Source organism: Genypterus blacodes, unplaced genomic scaffold, assembly GCF_046128005.1.
Source record: "Genypterus blacodes isolate CSIRO-AG114 ecotype Tasmania unplaced genomic scaffold, CSIRO-AGI_Gbla_v1 ptg000056l_1, whole genome shotgun sequence".
Classification (NCBI taxonomy): domain Eukaryota; kingdom Metazoa; phylum Chordata; class Actinopteri; order Ophidiiformes; family Ophidiidae; genus Genypterus; species Genypterus blacodes.
Window position 1 is genome coordinate 1,636,037 of NW_027466868.1, and position 24,158 is coordinate 1,660,194.

At 45.3% G+C, this 24,158-nt stretch overlaps 1 protein-coding gene across 3 annotated transcripts; it reads right to left on the bottom strand.

Annotated features, from left to right (window-relative positions):
- Positions 1-649: 649 nt before the first annotated feature.
- Positions 650-23,775, bottom strand: LOC143002388 (E3 ubiquitin-protein ligase Midline-1-like). Of its 3 annotated transcripts, none has more exons than XM_076152466.1 (11): positions 23,527-23,775; positions 14,505-15,298; positions 10,030-10,125; positions 7,909-8,016; positions 6,355-6,503; positions 6,046-6,173; positions 4,985-5,128; positions 3,258-3,419; positions 2,672-2,879; positions 2,217-2,577; positions 650-1,985 (listed from the first exon to the last, which is right to left on the bottom strand). In XM_076152466.1, exons 2-10 carry the CDS (start codon positions 15,228-15,230, stop codon positions 2,229-2,231), a joined length of 2,070 nt encoding a protein of 689 aa, XP_076008581.1. In that variant the 5' UTR covers positions 15,231-15,298; positions 23,527-23,775; the 3' UTR covers positions 650-1,985; positions 2,217-2,228. The 3 variants fall into 3 exon arrangements, with proteins under 3 accessions (XP_076008581.1, XP_076008582.1, XP_076008583.1); XM_076152467.1 differs by lacking the exon at positions 23,527-23,775 and adding an exon at positions 23,236-23,382; XM_076152468.1 differs by lacking the exon at positions 23,527-23,775 and adding an exon at positions 17,238-21,116.
- Positions 23,776-24,158: the final 383 nt, after the last annotated feature.

A 24,158-nucleotide genomic window follows, 5' to 3' on the forward strand; every position in this document is an offset into this window, starting at 1 on the left:
AGTGGTGGGATCCTGCTGAACTTTGTCATCCAAGAACAATCGCTTCCTGTAAACCAGGAAGAGACCCTCCTGTCTACAGGAAGCTCACACGATAAACTCAACAACTTCCTCCTCTGCAGGAAACTGCAGTCGGGGTCTAAACTTGGAGTTTGACAAGAGGAGGATTCAGCAGAGGGGAAGGAAAATAAAGCAGAGCTGCTTCAGTAAATGCTTCAAGAAAATGACGGGCAAATTCCTCTGTAGTGTTGCTGGGAGACGAATGCAGCTGTGATCCAGGATCTTCATGTCAAATTATAGGAAAAACAATCAAGAGTCTCATGCATGGTTGGTGTGACTCAATTATGATCCAATATGTCACCTTTGACTCACTACTTCTGCTCAGTTTCAGCTCAGTAAATTACAATTATGATAATTATCAGTTGTAGAAGTAATGTAAAAATAACTTACTAAGTATTCATTTGACATAAAGATGACAAGATCAAAATTCTGACAGAATAGCTTTAATCTAGTAAATCAAATTAGTGAGATAAAACAAAGAGTAGAAATCTTGACTCCTCTGCTTGTATTGTCAACACCCTGACATCTTCTTACTGTGTGAATGGAGGAACAAGCAGGAAGTTAAATGAAATAAAGTTCACAAAGAGCAGAATCACGACATCACCTCTTTATTCTCCTCCTTCTTATCTTATCTCAGTACAGTGACGCAGTGACACTCGCGTCCTCTTTTCTGTAAAACTCTCCACACAGACAGAACATATAACACAATGGTCATAACGTTCAAATGGAAGCATTAAATTAAACACTATATATCTGTATTAGATATTGTGAAACGCACAGCTCAGTTTATTGCCAAGGAAACACAGCATTAGACAATAAATTGTTATATTTACTCCAACCAACGTGTGGAAGACAAATATCTGTAACTGTACCTGGTATTAAAAAGAAAAGACACAGACCAAATCCTTCTTCTTTACACACTCAAGCGCCATCTTATCATTAACAAATATTATTACGGGAAGATTTCAATAAAGTCCCAGTTGAAGCGTGAAACGTTTGCCATCAGTACAGGTAATATTACACATAATAATACACCTTTACTAAGCGCTAAGACGAAATCCAAAACAGGAAGTTGGGAAGTTTTATGGCAGGAGAGTGAACACATAGGAATTCCTGAAAACGTGAAATGGCTCAATGCTCCTTAAGGTGCAGAGTTTAGGGAATAATATTAAAAAATAAGTTGGGGGCGCACATACAATGACATCATCACTGTGCGTCAGGTCCGAGGGCCCGCGTGTACATGGCTGCGTTATCACACCAACCCTCTGATCTGTGGGAAAAGACGTATTCAGAGGATATCCCGAAAGAGAAGGACCTCCGCTAAAACCCGCTTGGACTCATATGACTGCGAAAATATGTCATTAACGCCATAATTCAAACAGGTTCCCAATGTGAACCCGAGTTAATTGCACCAAAATGAGTTAAAATTTAAGGGTTTACCACAAAACCATTCATAAAATATAAGCAACGTGCAAAAACAAGAACATCATCTGCATATATGGAAATCTTTTCAAAAATAATAATTTGCATTTTTTTTTTAAACTTAGAATTGGACATCTGAAAGGCCCGCGGCGGCTGCTTTGGTTCCTTTTGATGAACAAGGGAAATTGAAGTGGAAAATGCCAAGAATGTACAAAATATACAACCAGTTTCTGGCCGCTATGACTCTCCTGGGTGTATGTGTGTGTGTGTGCAGGTGTGTATGCGGGTGCGCAGTGTGTGTGCTGTTCCAAGGTGTTTCAAAGTGCTACATCAGATAAGGTGGAAGAACAGAAAATTACAAATTGATTTGCGGCTCTTCTGGCCTACGATGGTCCAAAGTACCTCAGAACAGGAAGTTCTGGCCCCAAAATTGTCCACTTTGTCCTGGTTTCATCTGGTTCGACTCAGGATTCCTTTCATCCTTGCAGTCTGGCTATTGTTGGAGCCTGTGAGGAGAGGGAAACAGAAACCAGAAGCGTGCTTACTTTAAAAGTCATCATGAAGAAAGTAAACTTCAAGTGTAATCAGCTTTAGAACTCTGATCCATTTCTAAGGTGGCAATTTGACTGCACTCATATGAAACTTTAAAATAGATTTGATTGCTTTTCAGTTTTTATCCAGGATTGACAAAAAACTCATCTAGTGGAGCTTTAACAAAGTAACTGAGGTTGATTTACTCTCTGTGTCCTTTAGTTGTGAGGTTCGAGTCCCTCCAAGTGGTCCGGGATGGGCAGGCCGGTGAGGATGGTCAGACACTTGTTCCACACGTTGAACACGGGACACACGGGCTGGACGAAGGAGACATGAAAGGTGTGAAGGTGCTGGGAGCCCACGGCGTCATAGAAGGTCAGGTATCCGGCGTCGTAGTCCAGCAGGACCCCCACGCGCCGCAGGTGGGGCGACGGCTCCACGGTCAGCTCCTTGTTGTTGTGGCGGACCATCCACGAGTTGTTGCACCGGCAGAGCACCCAAGAGGCCGAGTTCTTGCCGATCCACTCGTGCTTGGGGGCCGACTTGTAGGCGACACCCACGGCGTACCTCAAAGGGGGAGACGGTCAGGGATTTTGATTACTCTTCCAACTCTCCACTCTGCTCTCACTTTCATCTGTGTGGGGTCAACACTCAAACTCACCACGTGCTTCCTCCGATCAAAGCCTCCCAGTAGTGGCGGCCGCTGTCGATGAAGACGTTGCCCACCACGCCATAGCTGCTCTGGCTGGTGAAGCGCTCCTGGCTGTGGGCTTTCTTGGACGTGGCCTCGTCCCGCTCCACAGTCAGGTTGTCGTGGGAGACTTTCAGCTTCTTGTGAGCCGATTTGGGGTCCAGCTTGAAGGGCTGGCCTGGTGCGAGGGGAGAGAGCGGACACGGTATGACTTATAGAACAGAAAATGACCTGTTCATTAGCTTCATATTTATAGACATAATTAATTATTTCACAAATTAAACTCATGAATTTATTAAGACTTCTGTGCTAAAGTAAAGTTTTTGAAGGAAATACTGAACTTTTTCCTCTACTTCCATAGATAGTTTTTAGATTAAGGGTTTAACACTTTTCTAATGAAATCTAATAGAATTTAACCCTTTGTAACATTGCCTCACTTTTGAAACTAAAGCGGGAACTGAAGTAGAATTCTGAACGTATGGAAATTGACCTTATACTGCAGTATTTCACAGTAATTAAAGGCTTTGATTTGAGAAATGTTAATTTCCGTGCTCACTGTTGGTCTTCAGCGTTCCCGGCTCACTGCTTCTGCTCCCCGCTTGGTTTATGGCCTTGACAACGAAGATGTACTTGGTGCCACTTTGCAGCCCGTGCACCGTGTAGTGGTTCTGCTTGATGTTCGGAACGATCATCCAACTATCCAGGGAGTTACAGAGACCTGGGGGGAGAAGATACAGATCACATACAGATACAGAAAAGTTAAGACTTCAGACAGGAAATGCTTCGTTTAAGTCGACAGTGATTGGCTGTTTGTTGAGCCTGTGGGGGCCTCGCAGGGTTGGTGAGTGGGTGTGAAGAAGCACAGGAGGAGATCTTTCACACCTCGTTGGCTGCATTGCGGTGTGAGTACGTGTGTGTATGCGTGTGTGTCACTCGGCCTGCTAAAGCTGAACGCAGCACACTCCGTCGCCTCCTGTTGACGCCATTATGCAAAATGATGTGTGCATGTGTGTGTGTGTATGTGTGTGTGAATTTCCTTCCCGAAGCTCAGCACTGCAGTGGCTCCCGTCGCTGTTGGAATTTTCACAGGAATTTACAGCCACTCGCTTCTTTGTTGGCGAGCCGGCGGTGGAGATAAAAAGCTTGGCCGATAAAGAGACGAATGAGGAGCTTCCATAACGAGCTGCCCCTCGCTTCTATAACGGCACAATGTCACATAAAGACGTTTCTATAACAGCAAAAGCGCTTTATTGTGTCACGCCACATTCTTCACTTTGAGAGGATATACAAAATCCTTAAATAAACTTGAAATTACACCTTTAATGTGCAGCTAAACGTTTATTTACGCTCAAACCAAACCAATGACATGGTGAACATATTTGTGTCCAAACTAAACTTCAATCTTCATTAAGAGGAGCTTTTAGAGGCTTTAAGAGTCCAAACCTGATATGTGAACAACAAATAAAGACAAAAATGCAAAACAGAATCATTGAATTTTGTGAAATACCTGAGATAAGTGAGAATGTTGTGGGTGTGTTTGTGATATTAAATTAAAGCTTTGTGTTACACAGGACGATGCGTTCTTGTAATACAACGAGGTTTGCACAGTGACTCATGATAAACAGTACGTGGGGAATTCTCCAGTGTGTGAGGTTCTGTAGTTGCCATCAGCGACAACTTTGACACAATGCGATGTGAAGGTGGGAGGAGAGGAAGATCACAGCATCTTCAGTAATCTAGAAAAATGCTAGTTTTGGTTTGACAGGAAGCAGACGAGTGCCGATTGATTTTGCCGCAGCGGCGTCTGTGCTGTGAGGCAAACATTTACTTTTCACAACTTTGGAATCATGACCTCAGGATGGCACAAGAGGTAATGCCAGACTCTCCTAAAAAGGATTCAAACTCATCCCCTGCAGTGATGAACACACACGCCAGACGAACGGCGATCGCTCTGATAGCTGCAGCGATATTTCACACGCACAGGATGGACCATCAAGACAAACAGATATCAGCACCATCCCCGGAGCGCCGCCGCCAGCATGGCTATAAATCTGAGCGGGAACAGGCCGCGCCGGCTGGGGCGGGATGAATATGGGGTAAATGTGTGATATATGCAGGATGTGGGACCTCTGAGGTCGCTACTAAAATAGATTTACTGTAAATTGCTCACCTGCCTACAGTTGTTCTTTAAAAAGAGAGAGAGAGAGAGAGAGAGAGAGAGAGAGAGAGAGGAAGAGAGAGAGAGGGAGAGAGAGAGAGACAGAGACACACACACACACTCACTGGCAATGTTGGACTGCCCGGTGAAGATGGCGTACTGGAGCTCGTAGGACACCACAGTGAATTCATCATCGGAGGTCCAGTGGACGGTGATGGTGTCGTAGGAGGCCGTGCACAGCTCCTCCCTGATGGACGGAGCATTCGGAGCTGAGGGGGGAAGAGGAGAATGGATGAAGGTACCAAGAAGTGAAAAGACAATGGGAAGGTAAAATGATGACATTGGGGAGCAGCTGTTAATGCAAAAGGGGCAAAAGGGCGTGGGACCAAAAATATGAAATAATGTATCTACATAAGTTATCATGACCAGAAGATAAATAAATGTTTGCACTTTAATTCCCGGTGGTACATTGGTTCCATTAACTATAACTATGGAAGAGATTTACTTCTTCATTCTCTCCATATCATCACTGTTACGTAACTCTTTGTCCTGACCCAAGGAGATTCACTCTGTTATGTTGTTGTATAGATTCCTGTACAAAAGAGCGTTGGGTCTTTTGTATTCCAGCCCTGAAGCCTTCCGGGCAGTTAAGAAACAGGAAGAGAATCAGGTTGCAAGCAAATATACAAAGGGCCATCTACGATTGATTGTGAAGCATCTTCCTCCTCTCCTCCTTCACCCTTCAGCCTCCTGTCATGAGTGGTTGCACATATTGGAGTGATTCAGAGTGATTCAGTGAGTCAAAAAGCCCTCTGGAGAAGCCACCCCCTCCCACCCCCGACATCACGGAGGGCCGGGCCATTTGTTCAGACCTTCACAGCCACTCTACACGACGCCTCACTCTCGTCCTCTATTTGCCCGTAATACATACGCCGACGGTGGCATGGCCTCTGGGGAAAGTGACATTGAAAAAGAATCTGACATGTTTCCGTACGTGGGCTGTATGAAGATGATGGCAGCAGATCTTTAAAATGGAATAAAAAGCTCGAAAGGGTCCGAATTTACAATAAAAACAGGTCAATTGGTTATTATTCAAGCCTCAAATGAGCAAAATCTTATCATTTTAAAATGTTTTCTCCTGAAACAAGCTGGAGAAGTGTTTTGTCCCAAAGGGATGAAGGTTTACCGGTGAGGTAATCCAGACTCTCCAGCAGCTTCTTCTCCCTGGTGAAGTCCAGGGCGAAGGTGTCGAATGTGTCTGTGAGGTGGATCTCAGGGATCAGCACTTGGGTTGATGCAGTCGCCATGGAAACCCTAGGGTTATTCAACAATTTTTTTTATTATTTTATAACATCTTAGCAACAGGATTAATCATTCAGACATTAATATTTCTTCTTCCTCCTACTGATTCAGTGAAGGGAGGGGAATCTGAATAATTCAGGCGTGTGGATTGTGAGCATGTGGGCATGTGAGCGTGTGGGCTGTGGCGTCTGACCTCTCGTTGATGCTCTTGGCGGACTGCAGGAAGCGAGCGTGGTCGGTCTCCTTCAGCGTCTGGTCAGCCTGCGTGATGAGAGCCGAGGACCTCTCGATGCACTGCTTGCAGTTGGTGATCTGCTGGGCGAGCTTCCGAAGACGCTGAGCCTGGTGAAGGCGAAGGAAACGCCATCGTTTTCAGTGCTCATGTCTAACGGATTTGGATTACATGGGTGAGGAGGTCTGATGGTTTTAGGGATGAGAACATAATCAAATCTGACAAGATGATTGGAGGTGGATGTCAGCAGTTTGTAGCCCGCAGCTACCACAGGATCAGAAAGGTCAAATCCAGACTTTCTCCTCATGTGTTGTTAATCGTTACACTTCAGACATGGGAAGGTTACGACAAAGGGCAGACACACACACACAAACACACACACACACACACACACACACACACACACACACACACACACACACACACACACACACACACACACACACACTCACATACACACGTCTGTCATGGTCAGCTAAAGTTACAGAGTGGATTTGATTTGACCTCTGCTCGTCTCGTATTTTGACTTCGCTGGAATTTTTTGAAGAGGTCGCATTTCGCCTTGTTGGTAATCATTGAATAAACCAAAAATGTAAAGTTTAACTTTTCCACCAAGTTATGACCCAAAGAAAACAAACTACGAGTGTGTTTGTACGACTTAGAAGTGCTTGGGATTCAGATGAGAAATGATGAAGCTTACATTTAAATACTGATATTAATTTGGACTGATATTGAGTTGAAGGCACAAATTCTAACAATTACTTTATTTATTTAACTAATCTGAGGATGAAAGTGTTCCTGTTGATCAAATAAACAGACATCTTTAAGTTAATAATGCTGTTTCAAGCTAATGATGGTGTTTATATGACGTTACATCAGTTTCTTTGCCTTGATTAGAGCATCATTCATTTGTCTACCGGGGCAACAGAAATTTGAACAAAAAGATTGAGGTCGGAGGTGCGGATCCTAAAAATCTAATTTCTCATGTCAAATCTATTGAAAGTTTCTATTGAAGTTCAAAATAATAAAATCTGATTAAGTGAAAGATAATGGTGAAAAAAAGTAACTCAATCGCCTGTAGGTTAAGAACTGATATCGTCAGTAACGTCTAGCCCATCCGTCTGCTGTGGGATCCACTCCTGGACCGCCGTCTGTCCGTGACGTGTTGTAGGATTCAAACACGTCAGCGCTCTGCTCGGGATAAGGTTCATGTCAGCTGGGCTTTGGAGGAGTGCTGCACTCCACTCTGAAGGACGTACCATCGAGTGTGTCTGGCAGGAGTGTGTGTTTGTGCGAGTTTACAGAGATCAAGCAGCTATTTGAGTTTACAGAGTGTGTGTGTGTGTGTGTGTCTGTGAGGGGGATAGGTGGTTGTTTTTACAACAGTGGCAAATCTCAGCTGAATTCCTTACATCTGCCCCATGGTCGCGGTTACACTCACACACACACATTTTTCTACGATTAAGCAGCAACAAACAAGCCTCTTGTCCTTGTTGGAGGTATGAATCGCCTCACCTTCCCTTCCTTGATCTTGCTGCCGATGATCTGTCTCCTCTGCTGGATGATGTCGATCAGAAGGTCACACTCCTCGAGGAGCTTGCCCTCCTGGCGGGACGCGTTCACCTGAGGAATGGATGGACAAAGAGCATGAGGTAAACTTAGTTAAGGACAAATTATAGGGGACACAGAGGGATACAGAGGTAAGATCTGAAGTGGTTCGCTGAAAATCCGCTCAACAATTTACAGGTTTGTGGTTATCACAAGATGAGGCAGCATCTCTTTGTGCTCAGTGGTGCCACTCAATATAAAGGCTAGTATGCGTTTGACCTTTGTCGACATTTTAAATTGTGTGCAAAACTGGTAATGGAAACGCCCCAAAACAACCCTCAGATGAACCCCGGCAGGTATTTGAATCACTTTGTAGTAGAAACGGGGCTATAAAAGTTGTTTTTCGTTGCCAAAGGCAGCAGGTCTCGTTGTTTCTGGTTGCGGCCGTTTCCCAGCGTTTCCTTCGACACCTTGTAAAGCGAGTTTGTGTTGCGGCAAAGCGTGAAAGGGAGGGACGCTGCTGAGCCCATCACACATCACGCACACGCACACGCACACGCACACGCACACGCACACACAGAGGTATTTTAATAACAACACAATGGGGAGTAGTTTGGCTTTTCCACACGGAGCCATACGACTCGGAAAGGCATCCACAGCCTGCGCATTGCTCAATGGCACTGCAGACAACACTTACGTGATTTTTCGCCGACCCTGTTGCCAAGGGAAACAGTTAACCACCTGGATTATTTCATTCTGCTTATGTGAGACGAGCTGAACTGCTACATCTTATCGTTTAAAAAGTCTGAACCTTTTTAACTTGGCATGGTAAAAAGCAGCAGGACTTTTACTTTACTGCATTTCATCAAGAATTGGTCTCCCTGTTGCTGCATTTTCCAACATGCAATTAGTACAAATAAAGGTAAAGATCCCAACTAAAAGCGTGCGGCGAAGAGCAGATGTCAGTTTTGCTGTGAGCGTGTGTGAAGCTGTGGGATCATCTGGAGTCTCTGGGACGTCTTGCAAACAGATTCAACCAGCGTGAAATATTCAGAAGGATTCAGCAGCAGCACGGCAAGCTGCTACCACGGCGACGGTGTCTACACGTCTGATACAATCACAACCCACTAAACAAAGAGTATTCACTGAGGTCATCACTCTTTGTTTTCGTCTAAGGTTGCAGAAAATGTGACGTTTTGTGTTGTATGTGGAGTTTGTGGCGCTTCGTGTGTGTGGCTGCTCAGAATGACGCACAAGGAAAGAAATAGGTCAAGTATTTTATTGCTTCCTTCCAGCATCATTTATTCATTTCACTTCATTTTTTAACACGAAAAATGTGTGCATGTTTTTCTTAAGGATCAAAGTGTGTGTGTTTGTGTGTGTGTGTGTATGTTTCCCAGTTTTACATGATGCACAAGTTAAATCTATTCAATCATCAGAGAGACCTTCTGCCTCTGCGTGGGTCAGAATGACAGGAACATGCAGAGACTGACAGAATCACACACACACACACACACACACACACACACTGTTATCATCCTGTGATGACGCATTAAAGCAGGATAAACACACACACACACACACACACACACACACACACACAGAGGAAAACAGATGTTGCAATGTTACGTAGAAATACGTGTTAACTGTTAAAAATGTAAGTTCATTGCTCCACTTAATACATCATTCAGCTGTTATTGGAGAATTATACAAGAAAAGTAAATATTTATGTAAGGAAATCATATTTTCTGTTGACAATTTAAACATGATTTAAAATTATTTCTCAAAATATTTTTTTATGCATTAATATTATAATAATAATTTATTTCTAGTTATATATATTTTGAAAAATATAATACATTCAAAATAAATATATTTAAAAATACATTACAATAACTTAAAATTAACCCTGAATAACTTTAATAAAATATCAAACATATATATTATGATATTATTATTCTGTAATTTGATGTGTTTGCATTTCAGATAATACTGTAATATAACACATTTCCACAGCAGCCTAACGGTGTAGATGTGAACACAGACGCCAAGGGTCAGCAGTGACCTCCTGAGGTCACAGGGTCTCACCTCCACATGCTGACAGGTCTGGATCAGCTTCCCCATCAGAGACTCTAGCTCGTTGTTCCGTTTGATCAGGCTGCTCAGGTTGGTGTCCAGGGCTTGCTGCAGAAGACACAAAAGAGGACAGAGAGAGAGGACAGCGAGAGAGAGAGGGAGGGAGAAAGAGGGGGGACAGAGACAGAGATAGAGGACAGTAAGGACAGGAAGACACAGGAGTAAATACAACGAGGAGATCAAAGGAGAAAAACACAAATATCTAATGGAATGAACACTAAAAGCTCTCGTCCTCCGTTTTAAGATTCACCAACCGTCTCCATATTTCCACTGCCTTAGTTTCCATCTCTTTCCCTGAGCACGTCCAGCTACCACATACCTCTGGAAGCCCATCGTCCCTTTGATGCCTCCTCATCCTGTCCCGTTCGAGCTCCAGCCGAGTCGTCTCAAACTAGACTGGGACAGCCTCTCTGCTGAGCACTGAGCCGAGCGCAAACCCGGCCGAGCGGCATCAAAAGCTTCCCCCTGCCAGAGCCCGAGGCGCTCTCGGCTAATGAACCGGCAAACAGGTGACAGTACGTCAGCGCCGTGCCCAGACGCTCCTCCCTGCTATTCCTACTTTTCCTTCTCTTCTGCTCATCCGTCGGGGCACAAGCTGTTGACTTTACCATCGCATCATTGCCAAGCCAAGCGCACTTAAGCCTTTGAGATGTGGCGTCACGATCAGGATCGGTTTTTACGCACAAATGTTGGGTTCACTGTCTGCACAGGTTTCACTTTGTAGCCACACGTGTAAGCAAAGCTCAGTCGTCCTGCAATGTCGCGGATTAGAAGCAGCTCGGAATCAAGCGCAAACAACAAATGAGACGGGACAGAGGTATGGATGGCATATATGTGTGTGTGTGGGTGTATGTGTGCATGTGACTGGTGGCTTAATGTTTGGCCTTAATACGGTGATGACACATAAAAGCGAGAGCGGCACAAAGGCCTGCTGGGAGAGGAAGATGTCTCTGGTGTTATGGTGTCATCTGTAAAGATAAAAATAAACCTCTTAAAGGACGATGAGAGGACAAATGATCATGACAGCAAATCAAAACACGTGCACACACACACACACACACACACACACACACACACAGGCATGTATACTCAAATGCAAAAAGAAAACTACATTTTTACAAGCACAAATATACTTAACACACTGTGACGTATGAATCAGATAAGAAGGTGGCACGAAAAAGCAATGATGTATCACAAAATGGAATGAAATATTAAGAATAAGCTGAAACATGCAGTCAATTAAAGAGGCTTAGAGGGTTTTCACGGGGGCAGACTCTATGTGTTGCTATTGTAACATACTTTATAGCGTCTGAATTGGGGTCGATCATTGTCAAAGCATCAAATCTTAACTTGCAAGAGAGATATGTGCGATTGTTTGTCCAACTTCCATGTTTAAAAATCCATGATGCAACAGGCCAATCAGAACAGAGCAGGCTCTTAAAGAACCAGTGTGTAAAAGAGCCTGTTCACTCAGTGTGCATAGAGGTGCTGATTAGTTGTATGTCCAGGAATTAAGATACAAACAAGATTCTGTTTCTCTGCAGCCTGACAAACTTTGTGAGGAAAGGCTTGATTGGACTCAAAGCACCTAAATGAAACAAACCTTCATTCAGAAAGGTTTTCAGAGACGCATTTAAACTCTAGATTCTTAATTGGAGGACATCAACGTTTCAACATGTACGTAAATGTATTTCCCTTTAAGAGATTTCCCTTTAAAACCACACAGCCCTGAAAAGTTTTGTCGCCAAAAAGTTCCTGTGAAGGAAATTTCAAGGTGGAAATGCTCGTTAGCACTGAATAAATACGTCTGAGTACAAGAGGAGACGAATGAAAGAGACACAGGACAAAAGACGAATAAAGATTAGCGAGAATAATGAAAACACATTTGTGTCTGAATGTTTGATTGTCTCCGTTGGTCCAGAATGTGCTGTTTGAGCGAGCAAAGACGTCTGATTGGAGGAAAGGGATTACTGTGCAAATATAACAAATGATCTGAAACTCAAGTACACACACACACACACAAACACATACACACACTTTATCCTCAAGGATGTTTCTCCACCAAGGACCTTAAAAGCTATTTCCAGCCTCCTTGTCCGTCTACTTCCTGTGTCGGGGGGGTAATTTTATCTCCCGAAAAAGGATGGGTGTGTCCACAATAACCTCCACAGCACTTATCACACACACATACACACACACACACACACACGCACACACACACAGAAACACTGATGATAAAAACTGCTCCAATCATGTGAGATTCCTCTTTTCGTGATATCTCAAGGAATGAAAAATCCCACCAAAAGTAGCCAAAATTCCCAAAATGGAAAAGAAAAACGACAACAACCTTTGCGCATAAACTTGTGTGTTACATAAGTGTGCCAGAAGATGAATGTAACACACACGCACACACATATTTACAGCTGTGAAGCAAAGTGAAGTGAAGTGAAGTGACCCGACGTGAACAGAATGCACTCTGAAACTCGCCTCGGGCTCGCTGATCGTAAAGCCTCAGCGGTACAGAAATAGCTGACGGGACGCAGATGTGGAAGAAATGACGATGATGATGATGATGATGATGGTTTGGGTCTTTTATGCGATTTGAGTTTGAGTTTGATGGACGCCGCGTTTCATCCGAACATAACAACACACTTGACTGCAGCAGGAACACAATGACCTCAATAAAGTGAACGCAAACACTCGTTATACTCCACTCCAGTTTGTGTGTGTGTGTGTGTGTGTGTGTGTGTGTGTGTGTGTGTGTGTGTGTGTGTGTGTGTGTTTGTGTGTGTGTGTGTGTGTGTGTGTGTGTGTGTGTGTGTGTGTGTGTGGAGGAACAATGCTACATATGGATGAGAACAAAATGAGAAGGAACATTTTCCATTTCTTGATATTTATTCACTCTCTCTCACATACATACGCACACACACAGACACACACACGGCTGCTCTGTCCCCTTTCTACTGGCGTGCAGAGTTTGGAGGTCAGCTCCGGGCCAACACACTCTTCATCTGTGGTTTGTGTGTGAAGGTGTGGCACGTGTCAGAGGGCTGGCGTGAGGAGTGTGAGGGGAGGACAGGTGGTCTAGTCCCCTTCAACCTGGCCTACTTTGTTTCCTGTCTGTGTGTGTGTGCGTGTGTATATGTCTATACACACACGCTGAGGGGGGAGGGGGGCACACACATACTGTTTCTCCATCTGCTCTCGTCTTCCTGTACCTCAGCAGCTCATAATCTAATTGTTTTGTCTTCATCAGTGCAGAGTGCTGCCAAAAATACACACAGACGAAAACATATTCATTCTTAACTACATTTCTGAACGTGTGCAGTGATCTGAGCGGCTGTGCGTCTCTAATGAGCGCGCCCGGTAACAGTAAACAAAGTATGACATCATGCTTGTTATGTTTCCTTTTAGGGGCATTACCACTTTATTCTTTCTCTTTGTTGTAGTTTTGACAAAAGCAGTAGAGAGAATAAGATTACTCCCAAATAATTAAATACAAATTCAGCCAAAACATATGTAAGTAGTATAATTAAATAATACTCCTGAGTAACTTTACACCACTGATCATATACATGACTTTGTTTTCACCTAAATGCTCTCTAAAGTGATCCTAACACCCACCCACCCACACACACACACACACACACACACACACACTCTGTACTAGCCACGCTTCATTAACCCCACCTACACCCAGCAGGCGACTGGCGCTCATTAACCCCAAATGCTCCTCGCCTCTTCGCTAACTACGCTTTCAGTAGTCACGCCGCGTCCCTGTTTGTGACAAAGCGCTCCTGGCACCGTGCGAGGTGCAGCCATTATGTTAAATGTTTAATTATTCCCGATGAGATACCGAATCAGCGTGAGACGATCAAATCTCACTCAATAACGGACAGGAACAAGAAACTTAAGGCTGCACAGCGTGATTAAACTGAACTTTCATACTTTATGTGTTAAACAAAGAACAGCCTCTAACTATAACCTCCATGCTCGTTTTTAAGATTAATTAACCTTCAAACTGGCAGCAGGTTAATTAAGAGAAGAGGTCACGCAATATATTTAACTTCAAACGCCTTGACAATCGACCTGACAATCATCTTATTCACACAGGAAGGAGGAAATACAAAAGAAAATAAGGTAATAAAAGAAGTGTCTGTAAATTGTAATTAAAAGCTTTCATTAGGTCATTTATAGGTTTCTAATCAGCAAGAAATCAAGGACAACACGTTTTCTGTTGCTAGGGAGTGAAAAATCACATTGGCTGGTATGTCTTGTGAAAAATTACCCAGATTGGACTCTGGGGGGCAAAACTTCAGGGGTATCTTCAACTCCCATCCACCAGGGGGCAGACATTGACATAATGGCACTAAAACAAATAAGCTCTTTGGAGCAATGCAGCCTAATCATGATGATTAGGTTCTTACCTTGAGTTTTTCGTAGCGGTCGCTCAGTGCTGCCACCTGGTGGTCCCTGTGCCTCCCGACGAGCTTGCAAAGTGAGCAGATGAGCTGGTCGTCAGAGACACAGTACATGTTCACCTTCTCCTCCTCGTGCTCCAGGCACTGGAGGCCTCGCAGGTGCGTGTCGGGCATGGGCTCGATGAGGCGGTGGCCAGTGAACGGCTTCTTGTTGGGATGTGTCGCCCTGAGACACTCCTCGCAGTACGACACCTCGCAAGTCACGCACGTCTTGACTGCTTCCTGCGGCGGGTCCTGCTCGCAGAACTGGCACTGGACCGGCTCCGGAGGCGTTCCTGGGCTGGACATGGCGGCGCTGACGGGGACCAGCGCCAGTCGATTGCTCCCTTCCTCCCCGGGAGAGTTGGGCCCGCTGTGGGGCAGGGCGAACGCTAACGGTAGCGGGAGCCCCGCTGAAGACGAGGCCCGCTGGACGCGATCAATAATGTTCTGCAGGGTCACGTTTCTCTTGAGTCCTTCTAGTCCACGCTCAGGACTAAGGGAGATGACATATCGACAGGTGGGGCACTGGAACGCGGCGATGCTCTGAACGGATTCGTTATTGGCGCAGTTGGTGACGAGGATGCGGTGGGCGCAGCCGAAGCAGAGGCTGTGAGCACAGGGGAGCAGCAGTGGGTCTTCAAAGAGCTCCAGGCAGATTGGGCAGGTCAGCTCCGACTCCAGAGTGTCCATCCTGCTCAGCGGAGTCCAGGGGGGACGAGGAGGAGCGTTACCGAAATCCAGGAGAGCCGCTCAGCCGTCTGCAAGCCAGAGAGAGAAGAAGAAGAAGAGGATTAAATGACAGGGATTCATGATTAGATGGAGTGAAACAGATTTAACCTCTTACTCCTTTCTGCTCTCCTGTGAGGGCTCAGAGCTCAACAGGCTGCTGAAAATACAGGCCGGACTTAAAGAAAGGAAGGAGTGTGAAGAGCTGGAGTTTCCAACGGACGATGATAACATCGATTGGACCAGCAGAACCCTTTAAGATCTTTCAAACCAGTATACTTTATCTTTCCTCAGCTACTCTGCCTGTGAGTGATATTACAGGTTGTTTCACCTAAAGTGGGCTTGTGGGTTGTGTTGAGGCTTTGCAATGTGGATTTCAGATGGAATGATGCTACTTCAAGGTACTTAACACCATACAAAACAACACCATACAAATTACTCCCACATACTCTTATACTGATGTATTTGACACCATATTCATATTCATCACCATGGCAATAAGAAACTCGAACAATCTCCACGGGGGAAAAGGATGGTTGAAGAAGAAGGAGATAAGAGAAGCGCAAACAGGACGTAGAGAAGCTCAAACAAAGGCCCGAGTCATTTTGAAAGATACTATCCTCTGTGATTCCCAGTGTGTGGAACGTTCAGCAGATGTCACTGTTTGCTGAGCGGAGCGTCTCGCTGACTGACTGACAACCCCCCCAGGCTCCATTCCCCCCCTCCTCCCTCGGCTTCCTTTTCTGCTTCGCTTATCGTCTATCCCCTCTCCGCCTGTATCGTCTTTCCTCCGCCCTTCTCCAGCTTTACGCCGTCCTTCGCTCTCGACAATCCGGGAGACATTTGAGAGCTGTTAAATGTCTTATTAAATGCGATGTTATTGAGTATTAAATGAGCTTATTAGCTACAAAAAAGACACCCACGGTTACAATTATACACTCACACACACTGTATTTACACTCTGGTATTTACATTTGCGCACAGATCGATACACACCCTTCACTCACTCCTTCTTTGAATGAACTTCTGCAACAGTTACAAGTAGCGATGTTGGCGCACCCTCCAGAGAGAGACGACATCATTGAGTTACAGCTAAACTCTCTGTGCCCTCACACAGCTCGTTGCTTACTGTCCACAGGCATTAGTGCTGACGATGAATATGCACCATCAGATCCCACACACACACACACACACACAGACACACACACAGAGCTGCAGTGTGTGGGCCGGTGATGACCCAAAGAGGAGTAGAAACATCTCCCATCGCAGCGATTCCTCCCTTTGTTTATGTCTCCCTGTCAGGCTGAGACTCGCTGACTCAGCACCGGGGAAATCACAGCTGAGCACGTTTTCACTCTCGATAACTTTCAAACGGATGCATGCAGACTGGCGTAACCTGTTAGAGACATCGCAACCCTTCAGTTTGAATTAGCCGTTACCCAAATAATCCAGCAGGGGGCCCCGGGGTGCCAGCGGATACGACAACTTTGATCAAGCAAATGTCACCCAGACGTCCTGAACAACCTTCTCTGTGAGTGTTCCAGATTTCAGCTGAGTGAGTGAATGAGCTCAGTAGAACAGGACGTATGTGGACGGATGGCGTTACGCGGTGGTAGTAGCGACTTCAGGAAGTAAAGTTTGTGACAATGGCAGGAAAGTTAGACGGAGGCAATCTGACAGCTTAATGCTGAATAGGGGGAGAAACCTGTCAGCGATGAAGGAGGGGAGAAAGGAAGGAGAATAATACACCTCCATCTCACAATAACACACACACACACACACACACTCGAAAAGGTACACAATCACAAAGGTGAGGCGGCGGAAAATGTGTGAAAAGCATGGAGTCGAGGTGTAAAAGAAAAGAGGGAAGGAGAGGGGAAAGGAGTGATGAAAAGGGAAGAAGGGTGAGGAGGAGGACAAGGAGGAGGAGGAGGAGGGTGAGGAAGGAAGTCTGAGTGTTTATTTTCCCACCATATCGACTGTCAGAGCTGCCAGCATTTCAGAGAGCCTGCGGGCACCATTGAGCCGTCAATACCGGAACTGATCAGCGGGGGGCGATGTGAAGCTGAATGCCACCGTCTTCCCACTGGATTCCATCTGTGGAATTCTCTGCATGTGAGGCGACCACGGAATGATTCAATCCCACCGCAGGACCAGAACAAACCAGCGACTTCATGATTGATTCATGTTGAGAATAATAAGTGATCCCTTTGCTTTTACATTTTAAGACAATGCATCACGACAATACAGCATAGCTATGTACATTACTGCAAACATCTACGTACATTTACTGGAAGTTACTGTGTGTGTGTGTGTGTGTGTGTGTGTGTCCTCCTTCACTTCCCTTCTATCAGGCGTCTGTGTGGATCTATAGTCTACAAAAGAGGATCTATAGGAAGCATTCTGGGGATCTAAATCTGTCAATTTGCGCTGCACTGTTAAATCTTTCAGGAGCTTTTGGTCCCAGCAGGTCACGACTTCTCTCTCCACTTTCAGCTGTTAAATCTTTCACGGGAGCTCTTTCCATCCATTTTCCCTAAAACTGACGAGGCGAGAGAGAAGCTACATGTTCTCCACAAGGAAGACTTTTTTTTTTACCACTCCTCTGTAATTAATACGTTAACTGAATATACTTCATGTCACGAATACATCCAAAATATGTGCTTGTTGAAAAACTATTTTAGAGCACAGCTGGTTGGACTAAATAAGCAACCTGAAGGAAACAACTTGGATTCTGAGGATTTATAACAGACATTGTTGACAAGTTGTAGACCAAAAGGAACAGATATAATCATCACAACGAGCATAATCAATAGCTCCAGGCCATCAACTGTTGGAATCCTCTCTGCTTCTTTCCATTCCACTCGGACACAAATCCACATTTATAATCAATTACAGATTTTTCCCCCAATTTCCCTCATTTTGCTTCTACGTAACTCAGCCGCAGGGGAACTTTTACTTCATCTCTCTTCCACCGAAATCAACAATTAAACCACGTGATGGTACAACAAATTTTGTGGAAAAAAGGTTACAGAGGAGCCGAGTCAGCTCGATTTAAACAGAAAATGATACGACGTAGCGTGAAATCGCTTTGAGCGCTATAGCAACAAGCCAAACGTTACTTTAACCCCCAAAATAACATTGGAGGTAGGAAGGTGGGGGAGGGAGGTTATCATCGGATAGTTTGGGGGGTTTGAGCTGAGCGACCGTGGCAACCCGGCCGATAAGTAGGTCACACCCATTGACCTAGCTAACATAATCAGCATGCAGCATGTGTGTGTGCGTGTGTGTGTGTGTGTGTCACTGTGCGATTGTTCCCTCTTTGTTCCAAAAATAGCAGCGAAAACACAAGAACTAAAGCTGTGAATCTCACCTCATCCCACATCCTGAATATCAATTATTGACTTTTACATTTTTTGTTTTTGTGTTCTCATATTTCCGACGTCTGAATTTCATGACATGTGAGCTTTTGCAACATTTTTGTTTACCCCGATATGTCCAAGAATCCCTCGGCTGCTTATGGGATTAGCGCTTGTGAATAAGATTAATCTGCTTCCATCACATCGTTCAAAAGATTAACCTTTGACCCTGTGCACTCGTGGAGACCAAGTTGTCTTTTCAGGGCCACGCCGGTCATGGAAAATCAATATCACGAAAAGGATTTTGGCTGCACACAAACACCAAAATATAGATTTCCACAGTGTTTCCTCGCAAACACTCATCTTGGCTGCTGCCCTGTGATAAATCTTGCAGTTTGTGCTGGAGCTGTTCCATGTCGACTACTTGTGTATTCTGCAGCGGAGAGTGTGAGCCAGCAGGTGTACAAAATAACTCAGTGAAGCAGAAAGCAAGCTGGTCTAATTAGGATGGCTGAGAGAAATGGATAGAGAGCTCATACCTCCACCAAGGCCAAACATGTCTCTCCCATTACAATAAGTCAACATATTAGCCCAAACCTGCATCTCTGTGTACATTCCATATATAGATGCTGACTCGGTAGCCTTGAAAGCCTCCTCATATTAATTTGTATGATATCTCTCTTTTTAAGTTTAGAAGACATTAATCTTAATCAATATTCAATCATGTCTGAACTGTTCTGGATGGAGTTCTGTGGCTGTTCAAGATACGTTCACTACTGGCTGTACCATCCTTAGTCTCTGCTACCATCTAGAGGTAAACTTGTGTTATCACAGGACTAACAAGTCTGAATGGTTGTCTATGATCTAAAAGTAGTGTTAAAAATAAGGTCAAAAATGTAATGAATTTAATCTAAGGATCTCCTCAAAATCTGCCAATAACCTTTCGAGTTATCTTGCCAATACACACACACACACACACAAACAGAGGCAAATACATAACCTCCTGGGCCGAGTTGATCTCAGTCATACAGCAGAAGCTACAATTGAATGATTTTAGGGGGAAATTCCCTCCAAGTTAGTCAATAAGTTTTTACATTAACAATAACACAACAGGACATCCAATTCCTCATCTCTGTCCACCATCCTCTCCTCCTCTGCTTCCACAACCAACTCCAATAAACCCACCATAGACCACATTCACTCCATCAACAACTCACTCACACACACACACACACACACCACCCTTTTGTCCGATTCCAGACACCCCGCCACGTTTATCCATAATCCTCTTCCTGCCACATTGGCTGTGACCAATCACAGCCTTTTATGTTTGGAAACGGTCAGTCACACCTAACAGGATTGGTTGGTCATAGTCTGTCTATTAAGGAAAGTGTGGCGTTTGCCGCTGTGTGGATGTGTGGGTGTGTGTGTGTGTGCCAATCTCATCAATCGGCAGGGTCTGTCTGGGATCGTGCCTGCGTGACCCAGTTTGTGAAATGAGATGTGGCGTTTAGGGACAGAGATTATAGAAGACAAAAACAAGTCTGCCACCGTCAAGGACACGTTAAATCAGGGTCAACGATCTGCTCACCCGGCCACCGCCACACACAGAGACGAGGTGTGGCGGGTCCGTCTCCGATTTATATGACAAACCAGACGAGGACGTGCAGAACATATTCCCTCCATCGCCTGTCCGTCAAATGATTGTATTTAGCAGTGGTGGGGAGATAATGATAGGAATTGAAGTGGAGAGCTTTAAGTGACACTGTGTGAGATTGTTTGGATTGATGTAATGTGATCCAGGGAATCAGCCCGGAAGTTATCGGATTGTGCCTCATGTGTTCGGGTCAAACATCGGCTGTTCACACACAGGACCTTGACTTGACCTCAGCGTGCCTGAAGCGACCCTGCTCAGAGCTCTGAACCTCCTAAAAGTCACATCTGGACAGCTGAGGAGTGTGTTTACAATTGCACGTGCATTTTCTGAGTATGGAAGGTGACATGAGAGAGCAAAGTGCACACAGGAAGACCTGAAGTGTGTTTACATTCAACTTAGAAAGGAAAGAATGTCGCCAAACGTGACGGTACTGAACTCTTGCTGGTGATGTGATCTGACTTTTAACATCTGTCGGTCTGGTGCAGATTACCCAAAAGCCCTCACTGCATATCAAACGACCTCAGTGGCTCACAGGCCGAGGAGAAAAATAACGAAGCTGTATCAGACGCTCAAACCATGATCATCAAAGAGGCAGGGGTCATTAAGCTTCTAACGGCCAAACCGATAAAGCGTTTAAGCAAGGATTGAGAGAGAGATTTAACATCTTCTGTCCTGAAAAGACAAAAATGTTGAAGCCAACATGAGAGCCCGAGTCTCAACGCATCGTCTACAAGCCAGGGGGAGGAGCTGCAGAAATCAGCTACTGTTGAGGCATGCATCTTGGGTGTACAATGTTGTCTGTATGGTAGCTGCAAAAACTCTCGAACTTTATGAACAAAGACTTGATTTGCATATAAATTTAGACCGGCAATAACATTTTTAAAAGTATTAACTAAAAATGTGCTAGTTTAAGACCAGATTCTCCTGAAAAAACACCAAACTATGTATTGCATTTGATGCTGAGTGACAAATTCAGCTCAGTATGACAAGATTTATGCAGGCTGAGTCTGAGCAGCATTGTAAAATGTGTGAGTAACGAGGATTAAACATTGACCGCTCGAAATTCATGGATGAAGCCTCTCTTAACTTTTAAAGTCAGAGTCATCCACCTATTTTACTGCTTTTCTCTCTAAACTAACTTTGATTACTGCAAATATGCTAAACCCCTCGAGTAATATCACATTTTTTTCAATTTGGATTTGCACAGAAGATCTTTTGTTAAAGCAGATCCTCATGTGACAAAAGTTTGAGCAGCCACTTATCCTCTCGGCAGGACTTCACCAGCTGCCAAAGTCCTCGCCGAACAGCTTGTGCATATTGTTGCCATTCCTGAGGTCTCCGTGGCAACGCCGCGCTCTCATCTTACCCGGCTGGTGATTAAAGAACGCAGTGGGGTGAAACAAAATTAACTCAACTGGGCCGCGAAAAAAAAAAAAGTATCCCAATCGGTTTTTTTTTTTGTCCTTCTGAAAGATGTTTGGATAGCAATTAGCACTTTGCCCCTCGAGCCTCTGAAGTGGGCGAACGGCAGCGCTCTGAAGACCAAATGGACCAATTTGAGAGAAAGATAAGAGTCTGTACCTCCCAAACAAACGTCACGCTGGTGAGGAAACAGGAAGTGTTGGCGGGGAATGGGGGAATCAGAGATTGCCAACGAGGATGGAGACTGAGTTAAAAACGACCTGCTTTGTAGGCCCCTCCAGTCCAGCAGGTGGCAGCATGTACATGTTTTGTGAGTTTGCAGACGACAAACGCTAACAATGCTATAGAAGAAGAAACACTGTAAACATAGAATAAAACTTGACCTTATTTTGGGAACGCTGTGTTCCAATCCTTCCGCAAACAAGTGACAGACAACACAATGCGACTCCCGAAACAGGAAACCGAATGAAAACACCGTATCTGCTATATTTACCCACGCGGTTCCCACAGTCGGGAAAAGAAAAGAGGATCCAAGAAACGGGATGTGCCGGAGGAAGGAGACGGAAACAATGGCATTGTTGCTATATCGGTCGGAATTCTGACAACTGCACGTCTGATTCCAAAACAAGATGCTTAAGTAGATCCCACGTGGACGGTTTGTCACAGGACGGCCTGGCCAGTGGAATTCCAGCTATTTTGTCTGTTCTGTTTCGAAAATCAAATCCTGGATGTGGGTTTCCTTGAACCCCGTGACCCGGAGCAGGTGAGAGGGATCAGGAGTATCATTGAGCCCGTTGCAGCCAGCTGTCCCACACACGCCTGAGCACACATGAGTCACTCACACACACACACACACACACACACACACACACACACATTCACACACACTCGGATACCTACTCAACACGCCTCGGTGCTCAGGAGCTGCTGTGAAACGGAATAACCCAGGGTCACAAACGCACACAATCACACGCCGCCATGCAACAGTGACATGCGTGACAACACAGACAACGCACACGCACACATCAAAGACAATGTGTTAATAATCAGACTTTTGGCACTTTTGGCACATCCTGCAAAGTGTCAAACTAGCTGTGCACTTCACTGTAAAACACCGCATACTTAGGACGTTTGAAGTCAAATACACACTCACATAAACACACACACACACATCTGCCCAAACACACACTTCAAAGTCCTTACACATATTTCAAACATCCCTCAAGGCTCTGTCTCCTGTCTTTATGTGTCTCTGTCCGACGTAAGCAGGTCAGCACACACACGCGTCTGCCCAGCACACACACACACACACACACACACACACACACACACACACACACACACCCCTATCTCCACTCTTAGGAACCGAACTTATTCACAACTCAGAAACAGTGAGGACCGATGCGTTCAAAGGACAGACTTCCCAGTATCCGGGCCTATACATCAGGAATAAGTGAGTCATTCCTGCTCACCATATGTTTGAAACAGACTCTCAAACGCAGCAACTGTTTGTGCAGAAGTTGGGACTCACAGAAGCGGTGGTACAGATGGCTCCAGCTACAGTTACTGGCTCCGTCCCTTAAGCCTCTGCTCTATCATTATCATTCCAGTGACGCCGGCGCTCAACGCATCCGCTCCTCATTCCAGCTGAGAATTCCCCCATGAGCATGCAAGGATCCCCCAGAGACTCAGAGTAAACTCAGACAAAACAGACGCACCTAAACTCCCGCTGAGGAAACAAAACAAGCATCACACCCCTCCACACACACCTCTCCCCCTCCTCCTCCTCCTCTACCTCCTCTTCCTCTGCCGGCTCTCTTACCTTCCACATGATTAAAATCCCATCATCCACAAACAAAAGTAAGAAAAAGGAGAAGAAGAGGACAGTGGGGAGAGAGAATGGAAGCTATCTTTGGCTCTCTCTCTCTCTTTCTCTCTCTCTCATTCCTGTGTGGGATGCAGCGGCTTGGAAGTTTCACTGCTCGCCGCTGTGGATGTGAATAACGTCTGCTAGGCTGTGTCATCACCTCTCATGACATGATTCCCTCCCCTCCGCCTGGAAGCCTTTCCATCCTGACCCGGAGAGAGAGAGAGAGAGAGAGAGAGGGAGAGAGAGAGAGAGAGAGAGAGAGGGATCAGGGACACACTAGTGCACCGCCCCCCTCCTCCTCCTCCTCCTCCTCTCTATTTCTCCTCCCCTCCCCTGCTCATTCCCGGCCCTCCCCTCTCTCCTCGTTCCCTGTATTCAAATCCATCCGACGGGCTGCCCAGGCCTCTAAGTAGGCCAATCACAGTGCTGACAGTGGGCGGAGCCTGCTTGTGTCAGATGTGTCAGCTTTTGTGTATGTGTTCTGTTTGTGCGTGTGTTCTGTTTGTGCGTGTGTTCTGTTTGTGCGTGCGTGCGTGTCTGCCTGCCTGCCTGCCTGCCTGCCTGCCTGCCTGCCTGCCTGCCTG

Bases quoted from the DNA above. Each gene is read 5' to 3' on its own strand.
- LOC143002388 (XM_076152466.1), bottom strand. From the start codon at position 15,230: ATGGACACTCTGGAGTCGGAGCTGACCTGCCCAATCTGCCTGGAGCTC. The intron at 8,017-10,029 runs GTGAGACCCTGT...TCCATTCCTCAG, and splicing joins AGACCTGTCAGCATGTGGAG to GTGAACGCGTCCCGCCAGGA. The intron at 2,578-2,671 runs GTGAGTTTGAGT...TCCCCCTTTGAG, and splicing joins TTGATCGGAGGAAGCACGTG to GTACGCCGTGGGTGTCGCCT.